Source organism: Xiphophorus hellerii, chromosome 1 (assembly GCF_003331165.1).
Source record: "Xiphophorus hellerii strain 12219 chromosome 1, Xiphophorus_hellerii-4.1, whole genome shotgun sequence".
NCBI classification, from domain to species: domain Eukaryota; kingdom Metazoa; phylum Chordata; class Actinopteri; order Cyprinodontiformes; family Poeciliidae; genus Xiphophorus; species Xiphophorus hellerii.
The window spans coordinates 33120433-33143111 of NC_045672.1; the positions used below are offsets into that span (position 1 = coordinate 33120433).

The 22679-nt window shown below is 50.0% G+C and overlaps 1 protein-coding gene across 1 annotated transcript; it reads right to left on the bottom strand.

Moving 5' to 3' along the window:
- Window positions 1–629: 629 nt before the first annotated feature.
- Window positions 630–22610, bottom strand: LOC116722865 (suppressor of tumorigenicity 14 protein homolog). Its single transcript, XM_032567230.1, is given in 21 exon segments — window positions 630–1554; window positions 1739–1875; window positions 3036–3307; window positions 4382–4553; window positions 4619–4741; window positions 6410–6526; window positions 6646–6753; window positions 6959–7010; window positions 7012–7064; window positions 7360–7493; window positions 7567–7667; window positions 7807–7904; window positions 8087–8223; window positions 8437–8665; window positions 8818–8853; window positions 15090–15219; window positions 15221–15269; window positions 15348–15418; window positions 15483–15613; window positions 15931–16087; window positions 22341–22610. Coding segments are annotated over 21 exon segments (2511 nt in total). The 5' UTR covers window positions 22383–22610; the 3' UTR covers window positions 630–1392.
- Between the last annotated feature and the right edge of the window lie 69 nt (window positions 22611–22679).

Here is a 22679-nt window from a genome sequence, read left to right on the forward strand (position 1 = left end):
ATGCTGGTTCTCCTCCATCCAGTCCGGACCGGACTGGACTGGACTGGACCGGACTCTAAACATCAAAATGCTCCAAACAGTTGATGCAGGTGGAACCAGGAAGCTGTTCCCTTCCTGTTTCCTGTGAGTTCTGGCATGAAGTCCAACAGAACCGGTCCGGCTGCTGAGCAGGTAGAACTCACCTCAGGTTGGACCTGCAGCGCCCCCTGCTGTCAGGAGGCTGTTTTATTATCCACACACTTTATACACCATAATGTTTATGACAGAATTTCTGACAAAACACTGTAAACTTTTACTGCTGTGATGTCATAAATCATGGATATAAATCTGCTCAATTAGAATTTAATGTTTCTGTTACACTTTCCACTAATGAAGAGATTAATATATCTATATTAAACTGTTATAATCTACTGCCATGGCGACCGCCAGACCCCGACGGGATGAGAGTGGAAGAATGTTATAATCTATTATAACAGTAATTCATTGTAATTAATGTATTAGCAGCTGACGTTTATCTGCTTCATGATGCGTTCACAGGCCCTTAGAAAGTGGGATGTTTCACCTCTCTTCAGGTCCCACCAGGGAAACATGGCGCCTCATTTTTCTGAACAGACCAGACGAAGCCTGCAGACGTTTCAACTTAGAGTTTAATCAGAAACTCCCAGCGAAGCATTTTATCCGTAATCATTGAGGGCAGAAGAGACTAAACAGAAATGTTTTTAAAAATACAAAAATCACAAAGAAAATGCAACAATTGTAAAACCCCACAACATTAAACGCCTCAGAGTAGAACAGAAAGACCCGATGCTTTAAAATAAACTTCCTGAGAGAAAACCGGCTCCTAAAATCTGATTTGATCAGCTATTAATTCCCCTGAAGGCACCACACAGTACCACCAAACCCTGATGATGCAGATTCTACACCAACCAGGGAAGCACTTTGTCACCATCTAGTGACATCTAGGATGGCATAATAAATATGGAATGATATGCTTAAATAAACAAACTTGATGAAACCATCAGTTTTTCTGGATAAGGAGGCAGTGAAGCAGGAAGGGGCCGAGCGCGCGGCTCTGAGGAGCCTCAGCTCCCAGAACCAGTTGAATTATTCCTAGTTATGGAGTCAAATGTTTCTGATAACTGGACAGAAAAGAAATGCCTTAGTTTTAATTTAGTGACGGGTTTTACTCCCTGATCATGATGTCACTTCCTCTTGGATTGGACTTTTTCTCAGCAGATGTTGCAGCAGTGGAAGATCAGGATTAGGAAGAACGTTTGGGAAACAAGAGAGTGATTTTATTTTGGCGGGTCAGAGAACAGCAGCGGGGAGTTTTGCAGTTTGGTTCGTGAAGCAGCTGATCTGTAACCATGCCTGACCACAGACGGATTCTGCTCAGACTCCAGTCTGGTTCCTGATCCAGCGCCGGAACCGGGTGACCCGAGTGTAGACACCGGGTTTGTTCCTGAGGCCGCAGCCTTCGCCCCAGCTGACCACGCCCGCCACGAAGACCCGCCCACTGGGGTCGGTGACGGCCAGCGGCCCGCCCGAGTCGCCCTGCAGGGGGCGACAGAGGAAACCATGACTCTGGTTCTGATGAGTCCAAACCCTCTAGCTTAGGTTCTGCAGAGTCCTGATCCATATTCTATTGAAACCATGACATGTTTTCCTTCCTCCTGTCAGCAGGCCCCGCCCCCCCCGCCGGTTCTGACTCGGCTGGGCTCCAGGGACTCGGCCTCACCTGACAGGCGTCCACGCCTCCGCCCAGCACCCCGGCGCACAGCATCCGGTCGCTGAGCGAGTCTCGCAGCAGAGACCGACACACGGTGCTGTTGATGATCCGGACCCGGGCTTTCTGCAGAACACTGGTGCCGGCACCTGCAGAACACGCAAACGGGTCGGGCTCATTGCTGCAACATCGCCTTCTGTCATTACAACGGCTTCGCTTGATTTTTAAAGTTCTTATGGCTCCAACAGTAGCTGGACAGGAAACGCATAAATAGTCTTCACCCCTTCAAAATAAGAGCACGACTGAACGACTTAAAAGGTTTTTAGCAGTCAGTAACCAAAACTTCATACAGGTATTCATCCGACTAAGAGTTTATAAGATAAATTTAAATTGTACACAGGATTGGAAAATGTGAAGGAAAGAAACAGCAACATAACAGTAAGAGGCTAACTGGAAGCTAACTGCAGGCTGACTGGAGGCTAACTGCAGGCTAACTGGAGGCTAACTGCAGGCTAACTGCAGGCTAACTGGAGGCTAACTGCAGGCTAACTGGAAGCTAACTGCAGGCTAACTGGAAGCTAACTGCAGGCTGACTGGAGGCTAACTGCAGGCTAACTGGAGGCTAACTGCAGGCTAACTGGAAGCTAACTGCAGGCTGACTGGAGGCTAACTGCAGGCTAACTGGAGGCTAACTGGAGGCTAACTGGAGGCTAGGTGTTCTGGGATGGTGCCCTATTGGCAGGACCTAAAGAACCGTATGGATCAGGTACTGAGGGTGAATATTTCATTCACGTTTGATCGTCTGTACGGGAAAAGGGACGGAAAGGTTAAGAAGAGCAGCTGATAAATAAATGTACAGGATTATGATGGTAGCAGGCAAAAGGAACATCACTAGGAAACGGCTGAAGCTCCTAAAAGGGAAGATCGGTTCGACGTAATGAATATATTTACATGATGGAAAGGCTGACTTTTTCCACCAGATTAGAATCTGGAAAATGTAAGAAATATTGGCAGGATGTTATTTCACCATGGAGACCAGACTGTTGAATAAGCTGAGTGTTTGAGGTTATAGAGCTACAGGCTGTAAATAGTTTGCTTACAGATTTAAAATTGTGACGAGTTGGAAGAGAAGAACGGACAAGAAAAGCTCATTCAGATGTTTTTAAATTAGTCAGTGAGAACAGCAGCGTCGTTTGGTCCACAGCAGGTACAGAATATGTGCAGAAACAGGAAGGATCTGATCTCGCCGTGAACTTTGACCCTTCGCAGAACAAACCAGTAGAACCGGTCCGGAGCCGAAGCGCCTCACCTCCCTCCGCAGTGGCGCCCCAGCCGGTGATCCAGGCCTCCTGGCCGGCCGGAAAGTGGTGTGAGGCAGACGGCAGGCAGACGGGCCAGATGTTCTGGTTCAGAACCAGGTCCGGTTCCAGCTCCATCAGGGCGATGTCGCTGTCCAGGCTGACCCGGTCGTAGTCCGGGTGGACCACGATCCGCTTCACCTTCCGCTGCACCGTCCACCGGTTGCTCTGGCCCTGCGCGTGCAGCCCCATCCAGGCGTCCCATCGGTCCGCCACTGTGTACCTGCGCCATGGATGGAGGTCAAAGGTCAGGACGGTGCAGCGCCACCTACTGCGTGTCCACAGAGACAACCTGGAAATCTATGAAGGAGTTTTTCTGCCATAACTGGAGAGCACACATTGTCAGTCTGAAAGCAGGATTCATGTTTTTCTTTTCAAAACTTGTGATGCTTGAACTCCAAACTTTAAAATTCACTCTGCTCAAAACTCGTCTCTCTGCTCCGATCAAATCTCCACCAGCAAACCTCTCTGCTGGCTTACGAATCATTTTCTGCTCACACTTGGAACAGAAAAGTACCGTCACCTGGCAAGCTCTCAGCCAATAGAATGCAAGTGCTGTACTGGGTGCGTTTGTTTCCTTCTAGTGGGTGAGCCTGTGTGGCTGCTATCAATTGTAGCAACCAGTGCCACCACTGGAGAAACAACAACCTCAGCTTTCTGCTCCGTGTTAAACTAAACATCCATCAGTAGCTAACGGCTTCTGATCGCTAACGGCTACTGATCGCTAACGGCTCCTGACCGCTAACGGCTACTGATAGCTAATGGCTACTGATCGCTAATAGCTTCTGATCGCTAACGGCTCCTGATCGCTAACGGCTACTGATAGCTAACGGCTTCTGATCGCTAACGGCTACTGATCGCTAACGGCTACTGATAGCTAATGGCTACTGATCGCTAACGGCTACTGATAGCTAATAGCTTCTGATCACTTCCACTTCAGTCACTCAAATAATGTTATCCAATATATTTAACATTAACACAACCTGCTGTGGTTTTAGTTTGTAAACATGATGTAGCAGTTTTAGACGGGTAGCACCAACAGATAGACATAACCATCTATCCGTGCTACGGCAGGAAAATCTGACGAGGTAGCACAGATAGTCAGAAGAGCGGTTCTGAGACATCCATCTGGTCCCGGTGAGCTGGAGAACCCCTGCTGCTGGAAACTGGAGGACAGTTCGTCCAGGTCTGGACTTCAGTGGTGAGAAAACTGATCCACCGGCCAATCAGAGAGCTGATCTACCTCCTCCTGTAGTTAAACTCAGCCAGGTTCTGTTGGGCTCGGTTCGGTTCTTACTCGTCCTGGACGCAGTGGGCGGCGGTCAGCAGCCAGCGGTGGCTCAGCACCGAGGCTCCACAGGTGTGTCCATGTCCTCTGAAGTGGAGGCTCACCTGCCAGGGCCACTCCCCCTCCCTGGACGCCTGACCGCCCACGATGCGGAGGCTGCGGTACGGCGGCATGCCGCAGTCTGCCGGCACACACGCGTCAGAGAGAGAGAGAGTGTGTGTGTGTGTGTGTGAGAGCTGGACCCACCACAGTCGTCCTCGTCCGAGCCGTCCTCGCAGTCCGGCGTGCCGTCACACTCCGGGTTCAGCTTGCTGATGCAGCGGCCGCTGCGGCAGCGGAAGGTGAAGTCGGAGCAGGGCAGCTGCAGCGCTGTGGAGCGACAGAGATGACGTCAGCATCAGCTGCCATTTTCCATCAAATTGCGCAAATTGAAATTACAAAATAAATTTTCTTAATGGAAACACGGCAGTTTCGATAATACATGTATTTTGAGAAAAAGGTTTTTGTGCCGAATTCAAATAATTTATTTCACAGAACTGCATGGAAACATTTTATTCACATCATGAGTCACATGATCAGCAGCCGGATGTTGCTACTGGCAGAAACGCTGAAGAAGACGACAGGAAGTGGTCGGAGGATGATGGGTTGTTTTCTCTGGCTCCTCCAGCGTCTCTCTGCGTTTTCGCTCATTAAAAGGTTTGAATCCATAAATATTCTGGAAAATGGCCGACTACAGTTTCCCCTAAATGCCCCAGACTAGCAGAGTAGGCGGGGCTTGTCGCGCCAACGCTTGAATCAGACGTCTCCTCTGATTGGCTGACAGATGATTAGCGCTGACTCTGGACGGACACACGCTGTCAGCTCTTGGTCAGGAAGGCGCATTTAGTTCAGAGTCCAGGAGATGATATTCAGAAATGATAATTTTATTGATTGATTTTAGTTCCTTGAACTCTTTAGGTAAAGTCTACAATGTCTGCCCATGTGCACCAATCAGGAGTGTGAATTATAACCTGTCAAATGACCGACGGGCTTTAAATTTTCCCGTCGTTTAAAAAAATAACCGGTCAAATACAGAAAATATTCCCTCTGGTAGCCACGGCGATCTGCTGCAGCTCAAACTGAGCATCAGAACGGAGATTTAAGAGACTTTGATGGCTGAGTGTTTCAGAAACTGTTGACCTACTGGGATTTTCACCCACAACCATCTCTACTGTTTACGGAGAACGGTCCGAAAAGAGAAAATATGCAATTCTGTGGGCGCAAATGTCTTGTTGATGCCAGAGGTCAGAGGTCAGAGAAGAATGGTCAGACTGGTTTGAGCGGCAACAGAAACTCTAATAACCACTCGTTACAACCGAGTTCTAACAAGTGCAGATGAGTGTCTCTGAAAGCAAACGTCTTCACCTGAACCTGAAGACGGCTGGGCTACAGCAGCAGATGACCACACCGGCAGCAAGAACAGGAAACTGAGGCTGCAGTTCACACAGGATCAGCAAAACCAGACAAGAGAAGATTGGAAAACGTTGCCTGGTCTGATGAGTCTGGATTTCTGCTGCCACATTCGGACGGTCGGGTCAGAATTTGGCATCATGGATCCATCCCGCCTGGTACCGACGGTCCACGCTGGCGCTGTGGGGATGTTTTCCTGGCACTTTGCCGACCTGAGTGTTGCTGCTGAATCCCTCAGAACCTCACTGGACCGTCTCACAGCGCCGTCCGACCCGGTACCAGCAAGGTGTGCCTAATAAAGTGGCCGGCATCACGGCCAGGATGTTTACAGATTCATAAGTGACACTGGCAGCCACTGATGCATTGTGGGAAATGTAGGCGAGACAGGTCAGGTAAAGCAGGGGAGCTGGGCCTGGAGCGGTTCGCTGAACGGGTTCTGGTTCTGGTTCTGCCCAACACAACGCTGCTCCCCTGCAGCAGAACCTCGGTTCTGATGAGCTTCACCCCACTGAGGCCGAAACCAGGACAAAGCTGGTCCAGTTCTGGCCTGATTCTGAACTGGTTCTGACCCGGTTCTGGTGTCCTTACATTTCTGGCATGTGGACTCGTCGGAGGCGTCGCCGCAGTCGTCTCTGCCGTCGCATCGCAGCGCGTCGGAGACGCAGCGGCCGTTCCTGCAGGAGAACTCTGCGGCACCGCATTTCCCTGCAGAGAAGAAGAAACGCTGAGCTCAGAGGAAGCTCCGGAACCAGAACCGGAACGCCGGGAGTTCCAGTTCTGCAGGCTGAGCGGGCCGCTCGCGTCGGTCCAGAGGAATTCCTCACCGCAGCCGTCTTCGTCAGAGTTATCGCCGCAGTCGTCCACGCCGTCACACATCCAGAACTTGGCCTTGCAGATGTTGTTCTTACACTTCATCTGCATCGGCGCGCAGCCTGAGACAGAAAGCAGCCGTCTGGGATCAGAGACACTTTAGAAACGTTTTTACAGATCAGATTCCATTCATCCATTAATTCCAGGTCATCAATCAGTCAACGCATCAAATTCAGCTCATGACTCCATGTCAGGGTAAGCAGAAAGGCAGCAGTGACTGCTCCTCCTGGACAGCAGGGGGCGATGTGGCCGGCCGTTTGGACTCACTGCAGCCGATCTCATCGTGGTTGTCGCCACAGTCATTGAAGCCGTCGCAGCGGAGCGTCGGTGTTGATGCACAGGTTGGTGCCACACCTGAACTTCCCAGGACAAGCTGCTCGACGAGAGACCAGCGTCATTATTATCATTATTATGTCATTATTATTATTGTCATCATTATTATTATCATTATTATTATTGTTATTATCATTATTATTATTATTATTGTCATTATTATTATCATTATTATTATTGTTATCATTATTCTCATTATTATTATTATGATAATTATTATTGTCATTATTATTATTATCGTCATTATTATTATTATCATTATAATCATTATAATTATTATCATCATGATCATTATAATCATTATTGTCAGTATTAATAAATTAGGTTCTTCTTACGGTCGGTGGGGACGAAGGCCTCGTACCGGGCTCTGAACCCCGGGTGGACGAGCCCCCAGTCTGACCTGAAACTGACCCTCATCTTGTTGCTCTTGCTGATGAACACGGAGGATTCTGATTGGCTGCCACACAACCTGGAAGAGGAGATCCAGTCGGGTTCTGTGGTCGGTCCGTTCAGAACATCCCAGAGGCCAGAAGCTTCCTTACCTTTCCTCGTCAATCGTCACGTAGTCATGGAGACACGGCAATCCGTCCTTCCCCACAGAAAACGTCTGGAACTGGACCTTCACAAACCTTCCCTCAGGAACCTGAAAGTAAAACGAGAAACGACGTTACCGCCACCCGCGACTGTTTGGGTTTTAGTCCAATAAAAAACATCTTGTGGATTTTTATCGTTCGTTTCTTCTAATCCTGGAAGAAACAAACGGGCGGAGCGGCAGGGCTCACCTGGACGGTCCAGCTGCAGTCCGCTTTGGGAGGATAGTTGGCCGGGAAAAACGGCGAGGAGAACGAACCTCGTTCTCCGCTCAGCGTTCCGCCGCAATCTGAGAGGAGAAGGTCAAAGGTCAGACTGGACAGACAACAGAAGCTACTGACCCCACAACCAGACAGAACCAGGAGGTCCAACAAGAGGAAACCCAAAAACACCAACCGTCTGAACATCACTGGTGAACTATGAACACAAAGCAGTTCACCAGAAACGAACCGGTTCATCTGAACGTCTTACCTCCGCCGGCTGCAGGAACCTGGGAGTAGAAGACTCTGAATCCGGGGAAGTTCTTGTCCTGACTGGTGACCAGCATCAGCAGCATGACGTTCCCAGACGACACGAAGGCCAGGGAGCCATGCGGGTATCCGCACTGCCTGCAGGGGGAGACAGAGAGACCCCAGACCTTCTGAAGGGAAAACGTCTCCACCGGACAGGAAGGAGGAGAAGCGACTTCCTGTTGGAGTAAATGTCTCAGGCATCTGAGCCGGAACCAGAGCCTTTCTGTTCTCTTCCCTGACCACGCCCACCAGTGATGTCACTCACCTGTCCACAGCGGTTCAGGTGAGGAAAGAAAAGGCGGGACTCACTCAGTGAGGAGGCGGGGCCGGATGGGAGCCAGCGAGTCGTAGATCTGGACAAAGTCCTGCTCACAGTCATCCTCCAGGATCAGGGTGTGGAAGTCCAAGCGGACCCGGTGACCCGGGTCGGCCCGGAGCTGCCACTTCTGGGCCGTGTTGGGGCCGTAGGGGGCGTCGGGGAACCCGGGAGAATCGATGTGGCCGTTCTTCCTCACGTGGACGCTGATCGGAGCCTTCTCTGAAAAATCAGCCAGGTTTGCATGAACGGTTCTGCATGGATCCAACCGGACCTCTTCCAGAACTGGACCCATTTCCTGTTCCTGAGTCTCAGCATAAGGGCTTCAGTAGAACCAGAACCAAAGTTCTGTTGACGTGTGAAGTGTCTCTCACCAGACATGTTGGTCCTGGTCAGCCGGGGGTCCAGAGCTGCCAAACACAGCAGAACCTTAATCAGAACCACAAGAACATTTCTCAGGGAGTTTAAAACGGATCTGTAAAGGGTGACATCAGGGATCCATCTCATCCAAACATCTATTCACTCTATATAGCTCTAGATCTGTAGCTCTAGATCTAGAGCTATAGATCTAGAGCTCTAGATTGTTCTAGATAATAACTTCAGTTTCTGTTAAGCTGGAGAAAATTTTGTCTCATCCACACATTTATCTGTTCTCAGCATTTATTCAGTGCCTGGATGGGGTTAAAGGTCACTTGGTGACATCATAATTTATTTCCTGTTATAACCTGAGTCTCCTTGAGAGGGGCTGGACCTACTTCCACTCTGGATTTGCCCAAGGTGAGAGGCGTCGGGCAGGAGTGGGTATACTTGTTGCTCCCCATTTTGGCGCCTGTACGTTGGGGTTTACTCCGGTGAACGAGAGGGTAGCCTCCCTCCGCCTACGGGTGGGGGGACGGGTCCTGACTGTAGTTTGTGCTTACGGGCCGAACGACAGCTCAGATTACCAACCCTTCTTGGAGTCCTTAGAGGGGGTACTGGAGAGTGCTCCTCCTGGGGACTCCCTTGTTCTGCTGGGGGACTTCAACGCTCACATGGGCAATGACAGTGAGACCTGGAGGGGCGTGGTTGGGAGGAACGGCCCCCCCGATCTGAACTCAAGCGGTGTTCTGTTGTTGGACTTCTGTGCTCGTCATGGATTGGCCATAACGAACACCATGTTCAAGCATAAGGGTGTCCATATGTGCACTTGGCACCAGGACACCCTAGGCCGCAGTTCGATGATCGACTTTGTCATCGTTTCATCGGATCTGCGGCCGTATGTCTTGGACACTCGGGTAAAGAGAGGTGCGGAGCTGTCCACTGACCACCACCTGGTGGTGAGTTGGCTCCGGTGGTGGAGGAGGAAGCCGGTCAGACCTGGCGGCCCAAACATGTTGAGGGTCTGCTGGGAACGTCTGGTGGAATCCCCTGTGAGACGGAGCTTTAACTCCCATCTCCGGCAAAACTTCGAACACGTCCCGGGAGAGGTGGGGGACATGGAGTCTGAGTGGACCGTGTTCCGTGCCTCCATTGTCGAGGCGGCTTGTCGAGGTTGTCGGTGCCTGTTGCGGCGGCAACCCTCGAACCCGTTGGTGGACACCTTCGGTGAGGGATGCTGTCAGGCTGAAGAAAGAGTCCTACCGGGCCTTTTTGGCCTGTGGGACTCCGGAAGCAGCTGATGGGTCTCGGTAGGCGAAGCGACATGCGGCTCCGGTGGTTGCTGAGGCAAAACCTCGGGCGTGGGAGGAGTTTGGAGAGGCCATGGAGAAAGACTTCCGTACGGCTTCCAGGCGATTCTGGTCCACCATCCGGCGTCTCAGGGGGGGAAGCAGTGCAGCACCAACACCGTTTATAGTGGGGATGGTGTGCTGCTGACCTCTACTCGGGATGTTGTGGGCCGGTGGGCAGAATACTTTGAAGACGTCCTCAATCCCACCAACATGCCTTCCATTGAGGAAGCTGAGCCTGGGGACTCTGGGTTGGGCTCTCCAATCTCTGGGGACGAGGTCGCCGAGGTGGTTAAAAAGCTCCTCGGTGGCAAGGCCCCGGGGGTGGATGAGATCCGCCTGGAGTTCCTTAAGGCTCTGGATGTTGTAGGGTTGTGTTGGCTGATGCATGAACCTCAGGGGCAGTTCCCCTGGATTGGCAGACTGGGGTGGTGGTCCCCCTGTTCAAAGAGGGGGACCGGAGGGTGTGCTCCAATTATAGAGGGGTCACACTCTTAAGCCTCCCTGGCAAGGTCTATTCAGGGGTCCTGGAGAGGAGGGTCCGTCGGATAGTCGAACCTCGGATTCAGGAAGAGCAGGGTGGTTCTGGTTCTGGTCGTGGAACACTGGACCAGCTCTACACCCTCAGCAGGGTCCTGGAGGGTTCTGAGAGTTCGCCCAACCGGTCTAAATGTGTTTTGTGGACTTGGAAAAGGTGTTCGACCGTGTCCCTCAGGGAGCCCTGTGGGAGGTTCTCCGGGAGTATGGGGTACCGGGCCCTTTGATACGGACTGTCAGGTCCCTGTATGACCGGTGTCAGAGTCTGGTCCGCATTGCCGGCAGTAAGTTGGGCTCTTTTGAGAGGTGAGAGTTGGACTCCGCCAGGGCTGCCCTTTGTCACCGATTCTGTTCATTACCTTCATGGACAGAATCTCTAGACCAGCCAAGGTGTTGAGGGGATCCGATTTGGTGGCCTTAGGATCTCATCTCTGCTTTTTGCAGATGATGTGGTCCTGTTGGCTTCATCAGGTCATGATCTGCAGCTCTCGCTGGAGCAGTTCGCAGCCGAGTGTGAAGCGGCCGGGATGAGGATCAGTGCCTCCAAATCTGAGGCCATCATGGTCTTGAGCCGGAAAAGGGTAGAGTGCCTTCTCCGTGTCAGGGGGGGGTGTCCTGCCCCAAGTGGAGGAGTTCAAGTATCTCGGGATCTTTTTCACAAATGGGGGAAGAAGGGAGCAGGAGATCGACAGGCGGATTAGCGCAGCGTCTGCTGTCAAGCGGGCGCTGTACCGGTCCGTCGTGGTGAAGAGAGAGCTGAGCCAAAATGAAAGCTCTTGATTTACCGGTCGATTTACGTTCCCACCCTCATCTATGGTCATGAGCTTTGGGTCATGACCGAAAGAACGAGATCGAGGATACAAGCGGCCGAAATGGGTTTTCTCCATAAGGTGTCTGGGCTCTCCCTTAGAGAGAGAAGCTCAGTCATCCGGGAGGGACTCAGAGTAGAGCCGCTGCTCCTTCACATCGAGAGGAGCCAGTTGAGGAGCATCTGGTCAGGATGCCTCCTGGACGCCTCCCTGGTGAGGAGTTCAGGTCCCACCAGGAGGAGGGGAAAACCCAGGACACGCTGGAGGGACGATGTCTCTCGGCTGGCCTGGGAACGCCTTGGGATTCCCCTGGAGGAGCTGGAAGAAGAGGCTGTGGAGGGAAAACTGGGCCTCCTTTCTGAAGCTGCTACCCCCTGCGACCCGACCCCGGATAAGCGGAAGAAGATGGATGGATGGATGGATGGATGGATGGATGGATGGATGGATGGATGGATGGATGGATGGATGGATAACCTGAGCCAGTGGGAGCTTATAGATATTTAATCAGAGGATCCTAGGGTTGAACCTTGGGGAACCCCACATGTGACCTTTGACCTTTGATGAGAAGTTTCCAGTTGAAACAGAGAAATCCCAGTTCTTTATGTCAAATTCAAACCAGTTGAGTTCTGGACCGGAGAGTCCGACCCGACTCTCCAGTCGGTTCAGTAAAATGATCGACACTGAGCTCCAGAACCAGAACCAGCTCTGTGGTTCTCCCACAGTCTGTATTTATATGGATGTCATTGAACACTTTGACTAGGCCAGTCTCTGTGCTGTGGTAACCACGGAAACCAGACCGGAAGGAGTCAAAGCGGCTGGTTTAGTTAGGAAGCTGCTTAACTGTTGAAGCTTTTTCAGTAAATTTACTGATGAGTCAGAGGTCAGAGGTCGGCCTGTAGTGATTTTATCAGAGGTTTGATAACTGCTGGTTTCAAAGCCTGATGAGAGCCAAGAGTTACTATTTGGATCAGATCAGCAGCAACAGGCAGGACTTTGTTAAAGAAACGTTCTAGAGTTATAGATCTAGAACATCCAGACAGCAGCAACTGGAGCTTCACTGACTTATTATTTCTTCCAGGGTTTTATAATTTAGTGGCTGAAATTGGGTCATTTTTCCTGCATTAGTTGTGTTTGGGTTCAGCTTTGGTTCTGGCTTTAGAGTGGATCTGCACATTAATCCTCTGATTTTCTGAATTTTCTCTGAAAAGAATCTGGAAAACTTGTTGCAGGCGTCAGATTGAAGTTCAGGAGTTTCAGTCACTGGAGGGTTTGTGATTCTGTGGACTGTTGCAGATAAAGCTGGAGTTTTGTTCATGATTTCATGACATCTGCCAAGAAAGCCTCCTTTTCATGTTTTAGTGCTGAGTGATAGTTACCTAGACTTTCTTTATAGATGTCATAATAAATGTGAAGTTGAGTTTTACTCCATTTTCGTTCTGCTCTACGGCAGTTGTCTTGCAGATTGAACTGTTTGTGCATTCCTCCATGGAGATTTCTTCCTACCACACAACCTTCACTTTAATGGAATCAATGAAATCTGAAACTTTAGACTGAAAATTATTTACCAACTTATCTACGTCGCTACAGCTTTAGGGTGAGGAAGGAGGAGGAAGAGTAGATCTGATGAAATGTTTCTGCTGTTTTCTGTGAAAGAAGTTTTTTTTGTGACAGTAGCTGTTTGCCCAGGTGGGTTAACAGATAGAGAACTGTCAACGATAACAGGAAGTGATGCGGCATCAGTTACAGAGAGACTGGAAATATTCACAGCCTTACTGATAACCAGGCTGCGGTGTGCCCCAGGTGTGTGCCCCAGGTGTGTGCCCCAGGTGTGTGTGTTGCTTGTTGTGTTAGACCAAAACTCTAATATATTAAAGGGTTTTTTTCTCCCTCTGTCACCTCAATTCCCAGAAACTCAAAAGAGGTGAAATGAGCCAAAGAGATTTTACTACAGTTTATGAAATAAACTTAAATATTGAAGCCACGCCTCCTCCTTTTTTGTGTTTTCTATTCTCACTTAAAAACTTGTAGTTAGGAGGCGCAGATTCAATTAGTACGATCGATTCATTATTATCATTCAACCATGTTTCTGTCAGAAACATAACATGGATATTATGCTGAGTGATGAAATCATTAATTATTAGAGCTTTAGCACAGAGAGATCTGGTATTTAAAAGAGTTTAAGTGTTTAAGTTTAAGTGACATGGAGGCCAAAAGTTCTTCAGTCTGAGGTTTGAATTAAAACAGCTATATTTTATGTTTCTGTTTCTTGTAAATTTTCTTGTAGTGATCCGGACAGGTAATGTCCTGTTCTGCAGTGCCGAGGGGCCAGACACATTCTGGAGCAAGAAGGGTGTAAAGATAAAGTCTGGACCCTCAGACCTCAGAGACGCAGAGTGATGGATCCTCTGGGACGTTAGAGTCAGGTGGCTTAAATGAAGTGAGGTCTGCTACGTGAGCGCTAAGGAGAGACGTCCCAAGTACAACCTGTTGATTCATTCCATCTGTAAATTTGAGAAACTGAAGACATTTCTTCATAGGTATCTTGTGAATGAGTGGAGGAGCAGAGAGGCAGCCATTTTGGTTCCAGCTGCTTGTTTTATTTTCTTTGGTGGAGCAGGCGTTGAAGTTGAAGGTGGGTTTTGGAGTTCTCCGTTAGTCGTCTCATGGGATCTGCAGCGTGAGACTTTTGCTTCGGCTTGGCACCCAGAGCTGCTTGATGCGAGGCGTACAACCTCTCCGCTGAATTCAGGAAGAGTTGTCTGATTTCCACAGGCAGCGTTGATCTCAAAGTTCACCTCCAGCAGTTTAATCTTCCTTTCTATAGACTGAAGTCGTTGTATAATACTGCTAATGTCCTTGGGGTCGGCCGGAGGCATTTTGCCCTGGTTCAACTTGGAGATGAAGAAAAGTAAGGTAAAAATAAAAGTAAGAAAATCCCCCAGTCCTTAGGTTTGTAGTAATCCAGTTATGATGTTGAAAATGTGAATATAACTATAAAAACTGTCATTTTAAAAATAACTCAGGCAAAGTTATCAGTAAGGACGAGAGAGAGCAGTTTTCAGAGCGCAACTCATCCAAATCAGTTGGTCAATCCCGGGCCGGGCCGAGCCGAGCCGGGCCGGGCCGGGCCGGGCCGGGCCAGCAACTTCTCCAAGGTGGATTCATCCCACGGTGAGCGTCAGGGTCAGCTAGCCTGCGATTCTGCAACAATCACTTCCAGTTTGCAGCCCTGTTAGCATATCATGCTAGTCTGTTAGCATAGCATGCTCGTCTGTTAGCATAGCATGCTAGTTTGAGTGTTCTCATTCCCATGTTTCCCGATCTGCCACCTGAACATCTTTCCATCGAATCAATAACTTGAACGTCGTTCACCAGCAGCTTGTCAGCCCACGGTTCTGACGGCCCAGTTCTGACAGCCCGGTCCTGTTTGGCCCGGTTCTGTTCAGGGTTTTTGTCACTCTCTGAATTTCTGAAACATGAGAAATTTTTAAAGTTCTGATCTTTGATGTTGGACCTTCAGAACCCAGAGTCGGGTTCTGCCAAACAAGTCCAGACTGGATCAGAACATTTCAGGCTAACCGGACCGGTTCTGACCTCCAGACGAAACACCGCCGACCCTCAACGCCGGGTCGGGTCTCAGCAGCCGTCCACGCTGACTTCCTGTCGCCTCCAGAGACGCCATGGCTTCGTCCAGGGAGGACAGCTGGACGACCGGGAGCTCAAACTTCGGACTCGTAATACGCCACCATGCCGTCCGGCTGGCCGTCCCCTTCACTGGAGACACGGAGGGACACGGTCAACATGAAGGAACATGGACAGAACCTTCAAGAACACAACGTGTCGGGGACTGACCTGAAGGCCTGCACCGTGGAGTCTTTGTAGAACTTGGCCAGCACCGAGTTCTGGCCGTAGATCTGCTGAAGCTGGAAGACAGAGGACCGTGAGACAGGAAACATTTCCCATGATGCTCTGGGGCAGCCGCCTCACCTGCGCCCTGACCTTCTGGGCCAGGCTGCTGAAGCCGTCGCTGCCGGGTTCCTCCAGGTCGGCCCGGAAGGAGCGGCCGCCGATTCCCACGGAGCCGACGTAGAGCTTCGTCACTCGGACGTCTCGGCGCACTGCGGACGGCAGGACAGATGTCACCCGCTCCACTGCTGCAGCCGTCTGAGCCGCTGCTCAGGGAACCGACCTCTGACTGAAGCCAGGCACGGTTCAGGTTCTGCCACAACCATCAGGTTCTGGACCGCATCCCTGCAGAACCTCTACCGGCAAGGGCCGGAGCGAGAGACATCTGGACGCTCCGGAGACCTGGGACCCTCCCTGGTTCCCCCTAGTCCCTCCAGGATGACTAGAGGGAACTGACTGGGCCTCTGCTCTGATTGGTCAGAGAACCAATCAGAGCAGAGGCCCGACCCGTTCACAGGAAGTGACTCACGGTGGAAGTGCCACACCAGCAGTCCGGTCAGCAGAGCCAAGGCGCCAGCAGCGACCAGCAGGCCGAGTCCGGCCCACAGCCGTCGTCTGCGGCCCGGGTCCTTCTCCACGTCCCTCGAGTCCGGCGCCTGCAGGAACTGCTCTCTGACGTCCAAGTCCTGCAGGGACAGAGGACATGTTAGGTCAGAGGTCACAGGCCTTCACTGGTGAACTAGAAACAACCTGAGGGAGGAACTAGGGAGCTGAGCTGACCTCTGACCTCTGACAGTGTTTGAGGTTAGCAGCTGACGAGTCACTGATCCACTACAGGTCAACAAGTTCTGAACAGAACCACGACTCAGCAGAATCTCAGCCCACCAATCAGAGCCCTGCAGGACTTCCTGGATCCTTCAGAACCACCAGACCCATCAGCAGGGGCGGAGCTAGAGGGGGGGCCAATCAGATGTCAGGGGGGATCGGCCCCCCCTTCCATAAACATCAGGTTTATTCCTATACAGTATTTGGAATCACTGTAAGTCACACTAATATGCAAAGAAGACAAACAATACAAATACAGTATAAGTACATTGTACTTCTGCATTTAGATATGCAAATATATCTAAATGTCTAAAACTGTAAATCCTCTTGAGCTGCGCTGCGGTTCAACCCAAAGGCTAAATCCACTTCAAACACCAACAAGTTATTTAAACCCTAAAAAACACCGAAAAACAACTGAAGACGGGAGAGCAGCGATCCGCTACGCTTAAATCATTTCATTACATTTTATTTCTATTCTGCAGTCATCAGCTGGATATTTCACTTTTTCTCTGACAATGATTTAAATCAGGTCACATTTCACCAACTGAAGTGATCAGAAGACTCGCTCCCCTCGGCGGGAGGAAAACCCCGCAGGAGGGATCAGCTGCTGGACGCTCCGGAACCTCTGGTCCATTAAGGGTCCAGATCAGAAATGATACTCTGACAGAAATTGTTCTTATATTGATCGATAGTGAGCTCCGCCATGTTCTGTGTGCGTAAAGTTGAATCTGTCTGCTCACCAAGTGATCAGCTGCACGTCATCACAGTCTGGATAGAAACCAGCGGACCGGATCTGAGTTTACCAAGAGGAGCGTGAGGAGATCCGACAGATCACTGCAGTTAAGATGTGACTGCTTTCGGTTTAGACCACCATTAGCGTCAATTAGTGACGGTGGAGCTGCGTGCGCACTGCGCTCGTTACTAACCGATATCTGCACTTGAATTTCTTTCCTTCCTCAACAATCAGCTGCTGCTCTATTTAAACTACAATATGTAGATGGACACAACTAGATCACGCTTTCTCCGCGTCCTGCAGGCTGAATGCGCCAGAAGCCCGAGACCCATCAGGTAAATAGTTCTGGTAATCCCGGAGCAGATTTCAGGTCGGATCTAAATTCTAGCGAAAAATGCATCTTTTAATTTGATAAACCATTTAGAGACTAAATAATCTGTATTGCTCCACTTATGATTTGTTAAAACAACCAAGAAAAGAGTCAACCTGTTCTACATACACATTTGTCTTCAAAAGTTCCATCCATCTATTTTCTGTTCACCTTTGTCCCTAATGGGGTCGGGAGGGTTGCCGGTGCCTCTCCAGCTACGTTCCGGGCGAGAGGCGGGGTTCACCCTGGACAGGTCGCCAGTCTGTCGCAGGGCAACTGATAGCAGTTGGTAGCACTGTTGCCTTGCAGCAAGAAGGTCCTGGGTTCGATTCCCGGCCAGGGTCTTTCTGCATGGAGTTTGCATGTTCTCCCTGTGCATGCGTGGGTTCTCTCCGGGTACTACGGCTTCCTCCCAGTCTTCAAAAGTTCTTGTGTGAAATACCAACTTTATATACAGCATATATACACTGCTCAAAAAAATAAAGGGAACACTCAAATAACACATCCTAGATCTGAATGAAAGAAATATTCTCATTGAATACTTTGTTCTGTACAAAGTTGAATGTGCTGACAACAAAATCACACAAAAGTCATCAATGGAAATCAAATTTATTAACCAATGGAGGCCTGGATTTGGAGCCACACACAAAATTAAAGTGAAATAACACTACACGCTGATCCAACTTTAATGTAATGTCCTTAAAACAAGTCAAAATGAGGCTCAGTATTGTGTGTGGCCTCCACGTGCCTGTATGACCTCCCTACAACGCCTGGGCATGCTCCTGATGAGGTGGCGGATGGTCTCCTGAGGGATCTCCTCCCAGACCTGGACTAAAGCATCCGCCAACTCCTGGACAGTCTGTGGTGCAACGTGACGTTGGTGGATGGAGCGAGACATGATGTCCCAGATGTGCTCAATCGGATTCAGGTCTGGGGAACGGGCTGGCCAGTCCATAGCTTCAATGCCTTCATCTTGCAGGAACTGCTGACACACTCCAGCCACATGAGGTCTAGCATTGTCCTGCATTAGAAGGAACCCAGGGCCAACCGCACCAGCATATGGTCTCACAAGGGGTCTGAGGATCTCATCTCGGTACCTAATGGCAGTCAGGCTGCCTCTGGTGAGCACATGGAGGGCTGTGCGGCCCTCCAAAGAAATGCCACCCCACACCATTACTGACCCACTGCCAAACCGGTCATGCTGAAGGATGTTGCAGGCAGCAGACCGCTCTCCACGGCGTCTCCAGACTGTGTCACGTCTGTCACATGTGCTCAGTGTGAACCTGTTTTCATCTGTGAAGAGCACAAGGCGCCAGTGGCGAATTTGCCAATCCTGGTGTTCTCTGGCAAATGCCAAGCGTCCTGCACGGTGTTGGGCTGTGAGCACAACCCCCATCTGTGGACGTCGGGCCCTCATACCATCCTCATGGAGTCGGTTTCTAACCGTTTGTGCAGACACATGCACATTTGTGGCCTGCTGGAGGTCATTTTGCAGGGCTCTGGCAGTGCTCCTCCTGTTCCTTCTTGCACAAAGGCGGAGGTAGCGGTCCTGCTGCTGGGTTGTTGCCCTCCTACGGCCTCCTCCACGTCTCCTGGTGTTACTGGCCTGTCTCCTGGTAGCGCCTCCAGCCTCTGGACACTACGCTGACAGACACAGCAAACCTTCTTGCCACAGCTCGCATTGATGTGCCATCCTGGATGAGCTGCACTACCTGAGCCACTTGTGTGGGTTGTGGAGTCCGTCTCATGCTACCACGAGTGTGACAGCACCACCAACATTCAAAACTGACCAAAACATCAGCCAGACAGCATAGGTACTGAGAAGTGGTCTGTGGTCCCAACTGCAGAACCACTCCTTTATTGAGTGTGTCTTGCTAATTGCCAATAATTTCCACCTGTTGTCTATTCCATTTGCACAACAGCAGGTGAAATTGATTGTCAATCAGTGTTGCTTCCTAAGTGGACAGTTTGATTTCACAGAAGTTTGATTTACTTGGAGTTATATTGTGTTGTTTAAGTGTTCCCTTTATTTTTTTGAGCAGTGTATATATATATATATATATATATATATATATATATATCAAAGGCTCTTCTTCCTCAGGAAACTGAGACGGGCTGGACTTTCCTCACGGCTGCTCGTGAACTTTTACAGGGCGATGATCGAGAGCATCCTCTGCCTCAACATGACTGTGTGGTATGGTAGCTGCACAGCACTGGAGAGGAAACAACTGACACGGGTGGTGAGAACAGCACAAGGCATTGTGGGATGCCCCCTCCCAGACCTGGACTCCATTTACACAGACCGGGTCAAGAAGAGAGCTGGATCCATAGCCATGGATTCCAGCCACCCGGGCCACAGACTGTTTGTGCCGCTGCCATCAGGCAAGCGGTACAGGAATATACGGACTACAACAAACAGACTGAGAAACAGTTTCTTCCCCACAGCAGTCAGAGCCATTACTCCCTGCCGCCCCCCCCCTCCCACACATATCATAACCTCGCAGTCACACATACATATCCCCCACCCCCCACACAGCCATATTGTTCTGCACTTTGCACTGTCACATTATCTGTACTTTGCCATAATTGGACCTGCTGCTACTTCTTTGGATGGTTGAGTGCCTTTAGTTAATTTAGTTGTATATATTGTTATTATTATTATTGTGTGTTTGCTTATTTCTACTGTATATATTTGACCTTTTGCACGGGAGCTGCAATGGAAATTTCGTTGAATTCTGTTCAATGACAATAAATGCTATCTATATATATACTGTATATATACAATATACAGTATATATATATATATCAGTGACGTGCGATCAGGTGCAATGCTAGTGAGGCACTGATTTAATCATAATCAGATTTACAAATATAGACCAGCTCCATGTTTACATAACGACATTTCGCGCATGCGGACATCGATCCATAGCCGCGCAATAATTCAATCAAACTTGGACATGTAGATATTATTCATTTCATGCTCCACAGCAAAGTGAAAAACCGTTAAAGTAAAACTCAAAACCACGTCGTTCTCGCTCTCTGTATCAGTGCAGCTGCGCGCAGACTCGTTGCCATAGCAACTGACAACAACGCCACAAAAAAACCACTCCGATATTTCCCACACAGACAGCAGAACATTCAGTCTGTTGCAGTAGTTTGGTTTTAGGCTTAATGTTATTTTGCGATTATTAATAAGTGATTGATGTGGTATGAGGAGAAAACTATAAATATATCGCTGCACTTTACTGTACGGCTAGCTCCACGGCTAGCTCGCTGTTTCTGTCTCTTACTCTGCAGTTGTGGAGTCTCAATGTCTGGATCATGAGCGCCCCCTGCCATGAGGCCAGAGAACTGCCTGCCTCACCTCCAATCTGTTCTCTGGTTTCTGATGCTGCTCAGCACAGAAACACGTTACACACACAGTTGGTGACAACAAACACTGAACATTATTTAAGTAAGCTAAATGATGGAAAATCAGTTTATATATTAAATGTTTTTAACCATTTTATTGGCGACGTTCAGACAGGAGGAGCATGTTGTCATACAATAGCAGCCAGTGCAGTTAGCCAGAGGCTCAGGCTCAGATAGCTGCTGCCTCACCTGCTGCCTCACCTGCTGCGCTTTTGAACATTTGAATGGGAAAATGCGAAAATTCAGCGATTTTGAAGAAAAAAAAATCTGAATTGGTTAAGCTAAATAAAAAATAAATACTTTACAGTACAAACAACAAGGTGAAAATACCAAAATAAATTATTTTATCATATTTTTCCATGATGGAATATGGAACATTGCCTCCCCTGACCGCATGTCACTGAAGGTTCTGGGTTCGATTCCCGGCCTGGGTCTTCCTCCATGTTCTCCCTGTGCATGGTGGGTTCTCTCGGGTTCCTCCCACAGTCCAGAAACATGACGGTCAGGTTAATTGGTCTCTCTAAATTCTCCCTAGGTGTGTGTGTGTGTGTGTGTGTGTGTCCTGTCTGTCTCTGTGTTGCCCGGCGACAGACTGGCCACCTGTCCAGGTGACCCCACCTCTCGCTGGAGCAGCAGCTCCTCCTGACCCCAGTAGGTGTTAGAAGATGGATATATTTGTGGCCCCCCAGATTTAAAGTCTAGCTCCGCCACTGCCCATCAGAACCACCAGAACCATCAGAACCACCAACATGACTGGACTTCCAGTTCCTTTCTGGACCGTAAAAGTTTTCTGTTTCTTACTCTGAGGTTCCTTTAAGTTCTGGTTCTGGAAAGGCTCCTGGTCTGACCCGTTCTGCTGTTGTGCTGTTCCAGTCAGACCGGACCCACCCAGCTGCTGCTGCCGCCCTGGGCCCCACCCGGTCCGACCGGTTGGACCGGAACGTTTCCTGACGCACCGAGACTGAGAGCAGAACTGTCCACATAAATGTTCTGGTTCTGGTTCTGTTCAGGAACAGCCTCCACACTTCTTCAGAACTTCTCACAATCAGTCCAGAAATTCTCTGAAGTTCGGGTCGGATATGAGGTCCAGCTGGACTTGCTGGTTCTAAACCAGCATCGGTTCTGATGGTGCTCCTCTGCTCTCAGATTCTCTAACAGGAAGTGAAGTCAGACCTGAACAGGAAGTGACGACCCAGCAGAACCTCTGAGCAGAACTTTCAGAGTTCTGGTTCTGCTGCTAGGTGGAACCACGTGCTGTGCCGATCAGAACCTCGGCCGGTTCTGATCGGCACAGGAAGTTCTAACAGAACCTGAGGGGTTGGACTTTCTGCTTCCCATCAGAACCGGCAGAACCAGCAGAACCTCTGATCAGAACCAGAGATCTCAAACTGGTCTTACTGAGTCTTCAGCCTGGAATCTGAACCATGATAGGTTCTGTTCGAACCCAGATACTGACCCGGTTCTGTTCGAACCCAGACACTGACCCGGTTCTGTTCGAACCCAGACAATGACCCGGTTCTGTTCGAACGCGACAGGAAGCAGCAGCTTCCATCTCAGATGAAGCTGTGACGTCATGGAAGGTAACAGGTGTCGGACTCACCCGAGTTGGACTGAACTTCTGTCCAGAATACAGCGGGTCCATCAGCCCTCGGTTCCGGTTCTGACGGCCCGGTTCTTTCGTCAAACTTTGCTGAGGTTCGTCAGTTCTACCGCTCAAACGGTTCCGCTCAAATAGCGGCGGCGGCGCTGAAAGGGGGGAGACCCTCTGAACCACCAGAACTTCACAGTTCTGACCCAGAGAGTCGGTTCTGTTCGGTGGGGTTCAGGAGCTGGGTTCGGAACCTGACGGAAAGTACCTGAGCGCAGAGAGCAGCAGGGGGCGGAGCCTGCTGGACACACCTGAGCTCCCAGCAGCCTCTGCGGGACACCCGCCGCTTTC